This window comes from Acanthisitta chloris, unplaced genomic scaffold (assembly GCF_000695815.1).
Source record: "Acanthisitta chloris isolate BGI_N310 unplaced genomic scaffold, ASM69581v1 scaffold45591, whole genome shotgun sequence".
NCBI lineage: Eukaryota > Metazoa > Chordata > Aves > Passeriformes > Acanthisittidae > Acanthisitta > Acanthisitta chloris.
This window is the reverse complement of record NW_008658555.1, coordinates 2,229-14,167: the sequence shown is the minus strand read 5'-3', so window position 1 is coordinate 14,167 and position 11,939 is coordinate 2,229. Positions and strand designations below refer to the sequence as shown.

The following is an 11,939-nucleotide window of genomic DNA, read 5'->3' as shown; positions in this document are numbered from 1 at the left end:
TGCCAAGGACAGCAAAGAATCAATTCTTGGCACAGAAGGAATGAGGCTCAATTTCCAGCCTTGCACTACCTCTGATTCCTACTGCCTGCAGCCATTAACGCTATCTATAAAGACCCTGCCCAGCCAAGCTTGGCTGTTTCTCCACAATCAAGAACATTTTGAACTTCCAAAAGAATTCCTAATTAGTGCACAACTGATGGTTGAAGCAGTATGGGTGGCTGCTGACTAGGTATTTCTGACACAGTGTTAACATAGCTGCAGCTCACAAAAGCCTGTGGTTTGCTGGTACTCCAGGCTACCTTTGAATTGTTCCCAAAGCTCAGAACAGTAGTGTGCCATCATTTGCCTCCTTTATGGAAACTTTTTCCCCTTCAGAGGTTTTCCTGTGCCAAATGCAGCTCTCCCAGGGGTCTCCAGCTGAACACACCTTTTTCTCCTCGTGATACATGTAGTAGATGAACAGGATGCTGTCGCGCATTCCATCACTCCCAGTGAACTGCTCGAGTGCCACTCGAACATCCATCCATTTATGAGGCTTCCAATTCCTCCACCATTGCAAGGCTCCAGTTTTAACCCAGACTGACTACAAGGCAAAGGAGAATTTACAGGAATAAGGAACTTACTTTCTCCCAAATACTATGTTTTGTGACCACAAGTTATCTCTGCTGCAGGTTAGGCTGTATCATATCAGTTAATTCTGACACATTCATTCAGGAAGCTGAAGACAAAATGAAAACTCAGAAAAGTGGATAGAAAGTCACTGAAATAGCACATGTGCAACAGTAGTAACATTTCACCTCTGAGAATGCAGTGGCTCACAGGTACTTGTGGACTCTAGCAGTGTGCTCCTGTTTCATAGCATGCTAAGGGGTTGGAATGGACCTTATAGATCACCCAGCCCCAACCCCCTGCCCTGGGCAGGGACACCTCCCACCAGAACAGTTGCTCAAGGCTCATCCAACCTGGCTGTGAACACTGCCAGGGTTGGGGCATCCACAACCTCTCTGGGCAACCTGTGCCAGTGTCTCACCACCCTCACAGGGAAAACTTCTGCCTAAGATCTAACCTACATTTCCCCTCTCTCAATTTATCCCCATTACTCCTTGTCCTATCACTACAGTTCCTACCAAAGAGTCCTTCTCCAGCTTCCCTGTAGGCCCCTTCAGATATGGAGAGTTGCTATGGGTTTGTCACATAACCTGCTCTTCTCTTTTCTCCTGTTATAACACAACCTCTGTTTGGAGTTTAAAGGCTTTTGACATAATCTTTTTAAATTTGATGAGATCCCTGGACTCCAAGGGCTTTTAATCAAATGAATTCCGGATGCCTTTTGGCAATTAGCAATGAAGGGACCAAAAATATGAATGAATCTGAAAAGAGCCAAGGAGTCATAACAAAGGGAACACCAAACCAAAGTGCTGCTATTTAAGTGCTGCCATTGACGTCTGCATCACTGTTTTATTTACGCAAGTTCAATTAGTCTCTTCATGGTCACAGGGAGGGAAGTTCACCTACCTGAGTCACTGTCTCAATTAAGAAGCCTCATCCTGTGGTGGAGTAATGAATACTATGTTCTGCTGTTGCAAACATTTCTCTGAGGATTTCAGGTTTCAGAGTACTCAAAGAGTGCTGACCAATGCTTTGTTTGTTCCTACACAAAACTATCACATCATGTTTTTAGATGATGTCCCTGCTCCATGTTTGACAAGCTAATTGTTAATTTCCCACAGGGAGCTCAGTAATAATCCAGGAAAGTTGTCACAGACAGAAATAAGGGCAAGAATAGAAAGCTGAAGATAAGCTCAAATCAGTATGTCAGAAATGTATTATTGATGTCCAGTACTGACAGATGTGTCTAGAAGACAAGTAAAAAGGGTCTTCACTGCTCACCTGCTCAATAGCCTGCTCATAGTGCCTAAAATTCTCCAGTTCCCTCTTTGTCCTTTCACTGAGCTGCTGAAAAATCTGCTTTCTCCATGCTGCTGTCTGTGCTGGAGTGATAGACAGGGACAGAGACTGCACGGATGATGACAAACCTAGGACAGAACCAAACCCAACAACAGCAGTGAGCTTTGAACAGAGTTCTGTGAAAGGTAAAACCTGACACAGCTGTGAACACCAGACTGAAACTACCCAGCCTAACATCATTTAACATCAATTATTGTACTTTGGAATCAATGTATTCCAGCCAAACTTTATAAACAACGCATCATTTAGGGATCAGTAGATGATTATACAGAACCTTTCAAAGCCATAACCTTGTAAAAATGGTTTTGTCACTGAACTGCAAGATAATTAGGTAATACAGTGCATTAAGAGTTATATTGTGAAATACTGGGATGCCACAGTTCATGGTTTGTTTTGAAGATATGGTTATATTCCGCTGTCTTTGAAGAACCTACATTCTAGAGGCACCCAGTTATCAGCTGGGGTGACAGTCACAATGCCTCTGCATTGTGTCTCAGTAGGAATGGCAGGAGTGAGCCAGTTCTTGGTGGCATCTGCATCCCTTGAGACAGCTCTTTGCACTGCCTCCTGCTACTATTCAGTGACATTAGTTTTGCCAGAAGTTTCAGTACAGTTACAAATGAGATGCAGATCCAGCATAGATTATTTTACAAAAATTTTACAGAAACTAAGACAAAATAACACTTTTACATTTATACATCTCAAGCCCAAAGTGCTTTACAGCTAAGTAAGTGCAGCACTGCCCAGACATGGGGCAGGTAACACACTGCAGTCCGTGGCCCATCAGGAGTTTTGCACCACGTGGCTGCATTCAAAAAAACCAAACCAACATTCTTCTTAAAGAGCACATTGAGCTGTGACTGGGACCTGTGCCTGCTGTGGTGACTAGAGTACCTGATGAAGCAGTGAACCATTTCAGTGGGCTGTGCAGATCTACCAGACAACCTCCCCCAGACACCCAGGCCCACAGCGGGTGCTCGTCGGTTCCATACTGGTCGTCGGCTCCCACCGAGAACACGCCGAGGGAGGACAGGCTGGATGTGTCTGCAAAGGTGCTGACAGAGAGCACTGGATGCTTCTGGGCCTCCTTCAAGTCAATGTTTGTCCACTGCAGCTCTGCAGAAGGATTTGGGTTTGCAGAAGATTTATGCACTTCAAGATTAGCTTTCTCATTAGTTGCTGAAGCGACAGTGGCTTCTCCTTGATCAGAGTCCAGTGGATCCAGAGATGGATTTGCAGGTATTTCTGCTGTCTGGCTGTCTGTGCTGTTCCCACTGCTGCTGGCTGCAGCTCCCATCAGGGGAGTGCTGGCAGGATTCACAGGTACACTTGAAAGCTCTGTATCAGAGGAAGTATCTGCATCACCCTGAATGATTGCGTTTGTTTGGTTCTGAATATCATCAGTAAAGAAACAGCCAGCACTGAAGGACAAATAGATAATTAATCAACTAGCATCCACTGCATTGTCAATTAGCACAGGCCTTAAAATACAGACACACAGAAATTGACCTAGTGTTTCAGCTTTAGGAGAGAAACAGCAGAGTCAGAGGAAGTATCTGCATCACCCTGAATGATTGCGTTTGTTTGGTTCTGAATATCATCAGTAAAGAAACAGCCAGCACTGAAGGACAAATAGATAATTAATCAACTAGCATCCACTGCATTGTCAATTAGCACAGGCCTTAAAATACAGACACACAGAAATTGACCTAGTGTTTCAGCTTTAGGAGAGAAACAGCAGAGTTCCTTTTTAAAAACTCTATCATTTAGTGCAACACAAACCTGGCAGACCAGACTAGTAAATCTGAAATGCAGGAAGGAATTCATTGATCTTTTCAAACAATCAGTGGTGTTGGCTGCCTACAACTCTTAGGAAAACATTGAAGCAACATCACATTTTCTGAATATGAAATAATGAATAAGGTTTTTTTAAAGCCCGTTATTAACTTTATGATTTGCCTTAGCTACAGAGGCTTCTCAGCGCACACTCTGTCCAAGCAAGTAGCTTCTGTACCACTCCCAGACCCACTGGTATGTCTTGCACAGCCCAGAAGGCCAGCAGGGAGTTACTGATTTAATCTCTCCAGGAAAGGAAACATACAGAGACCCAAAGGAGAAGCATAATTCCTCAGCAGATGTTGACACTCCTTGATACCTCACAGATAATGTTTTCTTTTATTAGGGACTAGTTCCAGATAGTGATAGTAAAGCCCAGAGGAACAAGCTTCACTGCAAGCATGCAGTGAATTCCAATGTGGGAGCTTCAGTTACTGCTCTGAGTGCAACAACTGCTGCTCACTGTGAATTTTAATGGCAAAAAATGCAAATGCCTTTTGGCATACATAATGGCTACAGATGTCTTCCCTACTCCTCCCTGTCTGTACCACCTGAATGTAAAGAAATAGCTCCTAGCACTGAAAGTCTTAGTGGACAGAGTTTGAGAAAGGATGTCACTGTGTACCTGAGCAGACTTGTTGAGCTCCCAGTCTGAGATCTGTCACTCTCTCGGCCAGACACAATTGCCTTCCATGTCTTCCCACTGAGCTCACTTGGTGTGACACCTTGACGAAAATAAATGGCTCTGTCATCGCAGCCAATTCCCCAGACCTAGGGAAGGAAAGGGCTTGTTGAAGGAAATAGCTTGGAACACAGTAGCTACCAGCTACAACACAAGTTGCAGTGGTACAAAATTCAGCACAAAAACCAGGCCACAGCCTTTTCCTTTTGTGTTCTTCCTTAATGCTGATACTGTAGATGCAGTGCAATATTCTGTACCATCAAGAGAAAACTGCCTGCACCTCCATGTGCCTTATAAGAGACTTGCTGACTTATCTTCTGCTGCAGAACTCAGCCACACATTCCTTGCCAGCATTTCAAGCCCATGGCCTTCCCATTCAGCAGGCCCTATTGGCACTGCTGACAGTCCTCACCATGTATGAACAGTGCCTGGACAAAGGGGAACACAAACATCCTCACAGCTCTCTTACCTGGTTATTTAAGCCTACAGTTACCATCATCATTTCTCCGACCATTTCAATCCAGCTTGTCCCACAAGGATTATGTGAGTTCACTCCTCTTCTAAACCACACCTGTAACAACAACAGCAGGAAGTCTAAATTTTGCTCCTTCTGCACTAGCAGGCAGACAGCTGGAATTCAGTTTCTTTAGTGGATTATTCTTAATCTCTAATGCTGACTTCTCTCATTGTCTTAAGTCACTTACTTCCTTGATTATTCTGCTTTATCAGGTAAAGATAAAATAATTCTCTTGACAGTACCCACACTGTGTCCAACTACAGCCAGAAGAGCCCACAGGAGGACATTTTTTATGCCTTTCTGTGACAGAATCAAATTCTCTGCTGTTGGAAAAATACTTTCTATTGCCTATCAACTGTAGTCTATTTTTGATCCCCCTCCCCCATGGAGGGAACTGTCAGAGGGATCTTTTTAGTGGTACTGCTCTTTAAATTGTCTCCCCTTGGATCAGGTTTTGCCAATCCAGAACTTTCTGTGGACTGGGTACCTGGAAAAATTTCCCTCTGCGTGTAGTATATAGTGGCAATCAGCTCCTTTAGAAGTTGCTGGTTGAATCCCACATAACCAGTATACTTGACTGTCCTGTGGCAGATCTAAAAGGAAAACTCACCAGCTTATCTCCATTTATGACAGTGGGTTCATCTGGCAGATGGAGCAGACTGGGCACAGTCTGTTACCACAGCTCAGCTGACAAGTAGTGACTCATGACACCACAGAGAAACTCGACAGAACTGCTCTACATGCACAGAGTTCATGCATGGGTTTGAATTCAGTGTGAAGGGAGTTGATTCAACCAGCACAAAAGCACTCTAGTACCTTCTTCAAGACTTTCAGGACTCCCTGCAAGGAGCAGGGAGTTGGACTCAATGATCTTTATGGGTCCCTTCCAGCTTGAGATATTCTATGATTCTAAGTTAAAACCCCAGTAAGAAAGTAATCACACATACACGTAACAGATATGTCACCTAATAAAAACAAAAAAACCCCATCCCTACATTAGAAAGCTGATGAAGAGAGAACAGTTGCAGTAGGAAGATGAAAAATAGCATGATACAGAAAAGTGTAGATGAAAATATTCCTCATGCTGCTTTCGATGTAACCTACAGCCCATGTGGGAACAGGACTGGGCAGCAGAAGTCCCTGCCATTTCAATGCTTAATATCCCTTAGAAATAGGCCCTTATTACATCCCCACCCACCTGCCACCGCTGTCTGACTTGGATTTAGAAAATTCCACCAAGAGAAAAGCAGAAAGTCTTCCTTAAATTAAACTGAACTGTGTCTACCACAATGCACAGAGTATTCTCAAAGCAGCAAGGGGAACTAGAATTCCCCAAACCATGGGGATAGTGAGTCCACATCACCAATGCTTCCTGCACAAGTTACAGGGCTGTTGGAGAAAAGCAGAGAGGAAAAGGAAAAAAAAAGCAGAAGCAGAGCATGACCACTCTTACTTTTCTATCCTTTGTAACACACCACACCACGTCAACCCCCACAGAGACGTGCATAATCCCATTTTCAGAGCTTGGAGACTCCACAATACTCCAGGAAATTCCTGCAAGAAGCAAAACCCAGAAGACATTGTAGGTTACTTTCTTACTCAACACTATACAAATCAAAGGGGTTTCCAGCTAAATTTAACAAACTTTACCTTGAGGATTATTCCTATCAATTCCTTCTCTCACAATAGCTTGCCCTTCCCAAAGAGTTGCCCAAAGGAGGTCATAGGGTCCACAGCTGATCTGTACAACTTCACCAGGAGTGGTGATTAAGGACCACGTGGAACCTTCTGGATTGTGGTGGCAGACATTTTCTCTGTACCATACCTAGACAAGTTTAAAAAAACACAAATGAAACTAGAAAAAATGTCACCACAACAATGAAATCATTGAGACACACATAAAGGCAAACTGGAAAGAACAGTCCCCCTTTAACAACAGGATTTTTTTTGCAGTATATGGCACTCTGACCTTTAAAGGTATTTTTTGATGTTGATTATGCAGTTGAAGCTATTTCCTTATGTACTGAAGGAGGAGGCCTTTCCACACAACAGCTTTTATCATGGAACCAAATCTGGATTGGGTACAGTAACTTATTGCTACAAGTTCTGTGTGTACTTCAACATTTAAAACCACTTCAGTGTAATTCAGGGCATGTTATATAAACCAAGAATGAACAAATACATAGCACAGAAATGTTACTGTTAGCTGACAGCCTGACCTCACTTTCACTGAACAAAGCTTGCCACAACATGGGGAAAAATTTCCATTCTCTGTGCAGCCTTCAGTGACATCCTGTCCTTTGCCACTCTTGAACTGTGAACTCTTCTACAGATCACAGTCAAAGGAGGCAGGTCAAACATAGAAAGCATCCAGTGGTAGCCACATGAATGCTCCACATGGCTGCTGAGTGCTAAATCCTCATCTTTTAGAAATACTTTATTTCTCTGGGGACTTTTCCTTGGGAAATGAAAGCATTTTACAATGGCAGTCAAGTAAGCCTGGAGAGTGGAATGCTTGTCACACATTACTAGTAAGTATGAGGCATAGGGAATTTTATTTTCAACAATTTAACCAAGATTGCTGCCTCTCCAGGCAGTGTCAAGTGTGACTGAAAGCTCAGGCTACCTGTGAAAAGCATTACATTCTGCCCTGTGAGACCACAAGTCAGAAATTCTCTAGAGGCAAAGGAATGTCAGATACATGTAAGGATGAAAGAAGGAAATTAAGAATCAAATCTTTACAGCACTGAGCAAAAGAGACCTGATTACAGGCCTAGAATCAACAAAAAGGAAATAGGCATAGTTTTCAACAGAAAATAAACTGAAAACATTTCAGAGGTGGATGCCACACTGACAAATCAGGAGGTGACCACTTTCTAATCAATAAGCCTTAGAAAACCATTTTGCAAACTCTGTCTTGAATCATTCCTGTCTCTCCACCGCAGAGGCACAGCACAATCCTTAGCAAGAATCTTTATCAGGTTCTAAGGCTCCTTCTCTTTGTCAGTTTTCTGGGTATTTTTTCAGGATACAGCACTCAGCCCAAGGTTTTAAGATTCACCTGTCCATGGAGTTTCAAGGCTTCCATAAAACAGTAACCCTGTGAGATTCTAAGCCTTTCCATTTACAACACAAGTGGTTACATAATGCAGTCCCAAAGCAGTCGCAAAGCTTTTACATCCTCTGCCAAATGCACAGTGTATTTCCTTACCAACCTAAGACAACAACAAACCTGCCTTGCTTTAAAGGTATTTAACTCTTTTTCATTAGTAATGTATATTGGAAAACTTAGGGAACACACACATACCCTTCCTTGTAAAGAAACTGCCCACACTGACAAACGGCCAAGAGGCTCATCCGTGATTTCCCAACCTCCGATGGAGATGTCATTGAAAGGGTCTGGCAACTGCTCTGGGTCATCACTGGATACGATCTGAAGCAAAGGGAAGGAAGATTGAGGAGACACTGCAAACAAACAGCTGATTTGGCTGGTGGCCTAACTTATTTCTTAAAGATTCGTTTATGTATCACTTCCTAAAGTGGCTGAGCATGGAGATTCCTCCTCTCATTCAAGGCTGCTACGTGCACAAAGAGAGGAAACGTTGCCAAACCAGCATGAAGCACTCTGTGTTCTGTACCCCAAATACCACAAATTACAACTTTTGTACATTCTCAGAATGGAACAACAATTATTAAAGAAGTTATTCACCTAGATGAGGAACAATGCTAGATAGGTGCCACCTTGAATGAGAGTGCTGTCTCACCCAACCAAAGGGACTTAAAAAGTTGGTCTGAAATTGGCAAAGGAGCTAAGCATCCATCTCCAATTGCATTCCCATGAGATTTAGCACTGTATTACCACAGGTCTGTATGAAAAATCTCAACCTTCCATTTATGCTTGCACGAACAGCAAGCTGGAAGTCAAGGAATGCAGGTCCAGCCTATAGAGAGGTGACAAAAAAATTAATCTCCTTGCACTTATAATTGATTATTTCAGAAAAACAGTTTATTTATTATTTAAAAGGTTTGCAAACCTTTGCCCAGACATCCCGTGATTTGTATCTCCTGTATCTGATCCACCTCCTGCGTCTGACACAAGAATTCCATCTCTTATCCTTTGTGTAGGTGCTGGGGAAGTCTATGGCATAAGTCCAGCCCTGCAAACACAGGTTTCCTTGTATGAAAATCAGGATCAAGGGAAAGCTTGGAATCATAACTCAGAGCAGTTCTGCACAAGAGTCATGGCACAAGTTACTGTGCATGTCTCCCATTAATAGATCAGCTAATTCCATGACGGATTTATGAATTGTGTCCAAACTCCTCTGCATTATATATACAGAACAAACAAGACACAGTAAAACATTTTACTTGCTTCACATTAAAGATCTTAAATAACAACAGCATTCAATTGCCAGCATTTCATGGCCTGATCAAAAGGAAAAAGCTTCTGCAGAAGCTCCTATAGACTTCAAAAGCCTTCAAACAAGATCCTTCAAACAAGATCCTTCCTTGTGTTGTATGACAGTTGAGCTATTTCCCAGAAAGAAGTATCTGTGGGAAGTTTTATTTTCCCAGACCTTTTACAAGTCTATAAAAGTGCCTTTTATTCTACAGACTAAGGATTCCCAGAATAGATTTCTTTTTGGTATTGTTCACCTACCCCTTTCTCTGTTGGTTCCCCTCCAATATTTTCATCCACATACCAGTCAGACTCCCACTCCCAGTGTGGTGAAGGCAGTGTGAAACTATCAAGCTGCTGATGTTTCAGCCCGCTCACATCACTCCACTGCCAGCGGTCGCTGGGCAGCAGTTTCTCACAAAAGCCACCAACTGGATTCCAGCGCTGCCAGGAATAATAAACACAGCATTTCATTGGGGATCACATCATCTCACTGGGCATCTACAGGGAGTCATCAACGACACATTTCTTATCTTCTGCAGCAGGAGTAAATTCCTGGGATGAATGAGAAAGTGTTCACTCTGTGAGCCCTTCCCTAACAGGCCTTCAGAGGAAGCTGGTTTAGGCATCAAAGAAGGGCTGACTGCAGAGCTGGTCCCAACCAAGTCATCTTCAGCCACACAAATAGGAAGATCAAGTGATATATTTTACTACTAACAGTGCCTTTTCCTTTGGTGATGCATGGCACCGTGACACTGTAATGCTGTATAGATGGCCCTGGGATCTCTAATCTACTCCCTGGAGAAAGATGATTAATATCTTATTTGCACTAGAGAAATAGCAGAGCCTCTGTGCCAGAAACCACGTTGAGATAACTGTATCAGCAAATCTCCCCTGTATCTTGTGGTATACCAGAGGGTTTTTTGTCCCTAATCTGGCTTTAATCAGTTACAGAACAAATAACATGAGGATTTTCACCCATACAGCTGTCATTTGTCTTTTTTTCCCCACACTCCTACCTACTACAGAAATACAGGCAAAATCTGTCCTGTAACACTGCCTTACATTTTGGGGCAGGGGGAAAATGAATGGTTCAAAATCCTTCTATAATTTTCATACAAAGTATTATTCACTTTTACTAGCTATCTGGCTAAACTGCCTTGCACATTGTCTGTAAACTACTTGAGTGTAATTTTGTCACTGTTAGCTCTTGTAGAATATTTGGTTTTCCATTTTTCATAGCCTAGAACACACAAAACGAAAGTTTTAAAATAACAAGTACAATTTTAAGCTTTGCATTTTTAAAGAACAGGTTTACACAAGAAAAGTAACATTCTTATGTGGTTGTATCAATATTAAATAATGTATAAAATTAATTTGCTGTATTTTTCCCCATGCACGTATGTTCATGTCTTTTCTCAATTTATATTCATCCCATTGCCTCAAAGAAATGTGCTCAAGAAAATACTTCAGTTTTCTCTCCCAAATAACTTTTGGTTAACTTAAACTAAATTAGATAAATGTATTTTAAAATACTGTTTTGAAGACATTATTTGGAAGTACATCACATAGGATGGTCTTAACACTCCTGTGCAAAAGAAGCAGGAAACACTGTACTTTAATGGAAAGCTAAGTCTTTATAAGAGAAGTCTGAAACCCTAAAAAATAGCATTTTTTAAAGAATAATATAGTTCTGATAATGTATCTTTGTTGACTGGAGTTAGACTGGACATTTTCTTAAGGGGAGTGTGTATTTGTCACTAAGGAAAGGAAACCACATCATGAAAAGGGTGAATGTTCCAGTCTGGAATGGCTCACACAGAACAGATTGTAGCTCACATGGCATTGCTTTTGCTAAAAGCAAGGAAGGTTAGCCTTCCTTTGGGAATTTAAATATTAAAGGAATAACCTGCTATTTGGCACATAAAATACTCTTTGGAAACTTCAGGCAAAAAATGAAAACAAATAAAACCAATCAATCTTCCTGTGAGAAAAACATGCAGAGAGCTGATGTACAGATTTGCTGTCAGTATGTGGTGGTGTGACAGAGGTACTGTAACTTTCCATACCTGATTCTCATAGGTTTCTTCCTGGTATCTAATAGGAACATCACCTGAGAACACGTAGGTGTACACTTGGTGATCACAGGCTATTCCCCAGCAGCACTGTTTGACAGCAGAGACCCGTTTGAATTCCAGCTGTGTGTCCTTACACAGCTCCCAGTACTGGCCAACAGTAGACAGAGTGTAAACCCTCCCAAAAATGTCAACAGCCCACAAAAGGGAGCTGGGCATGGCCATATCTGAAAGACAAAAAGGAGGTATTAATGGAAATTATGGGTTTAAAAACGGATCTTGAACCTACTGTAGATCAGTCCTGTTCTGAGCTATCATCAGTCAAATTAAATAAAGATGCACAGGATGATTTTTTAAAAAGAGCCTGTGCAAAGCTGGCAGCCAGTTCTGTCAGAGCTGTGCAGCCACACCTCTTAGATGGCTCTGAACAGCCATATGAAAGACCTTGATACCAGCTCACTA

At 42.2% G+C, this 11,939-nt stretch overlaps 1 protein-coding gene across 1 annotated transcript in view; it reads right to left on the bottom strand.

Moving 5' to 3' along the window:
- The window catches only part of TECPR1 (tectonin beta-propeller repeat containing 1), a 21,277-nt gene extending 9,575 nt beyond the window's left edge, over nt 1-11,702 (bottom strand). The window contains exons 1-11 of the mRNA XM_009085118.1: nt 11,472-11,702; nt 9,664-9,846; nt 9,038-9,160; nt 8,311-8,436; nt 6,654-6,828; nt 6,457-6,557; nt 4,956-5,057; nt 4,430-4,575; nt 2,863-3,389; nt 1,891-2,036; nt 428-583 (exon numbers count right to left, since the gene is read on the bottom strand). Of these exons, the coding sequence (XP_009083366.1) occupies nt 428-583; nt 1,891-2,036; nt 2,863-3,389; nt 4,430-4,575; nt 4,956-5,057; nt 6,457-6,557; nt 6,654-6,828; nt 8,311-8,436; nt 9,038-9,160; nt 9,664-9,846; nt 11,472-11,702 (2,016 nt within the window). The remainder of the gene's footprint in view (nt 1-427; nt 584-1,890; nt 2,037-2,862; nt 3,390-4,429; nt 4,576-4,955; nt 5,058-6,456; nt 6,558-6,653; nt 6,829-8,310; nt 8,437-9,037; nt 9,161-9,663; nt 9,847-11,471) is intronic.
- Between the last annotated feature and the right edge of the window lie 237 nt (nt 11,703-11,939).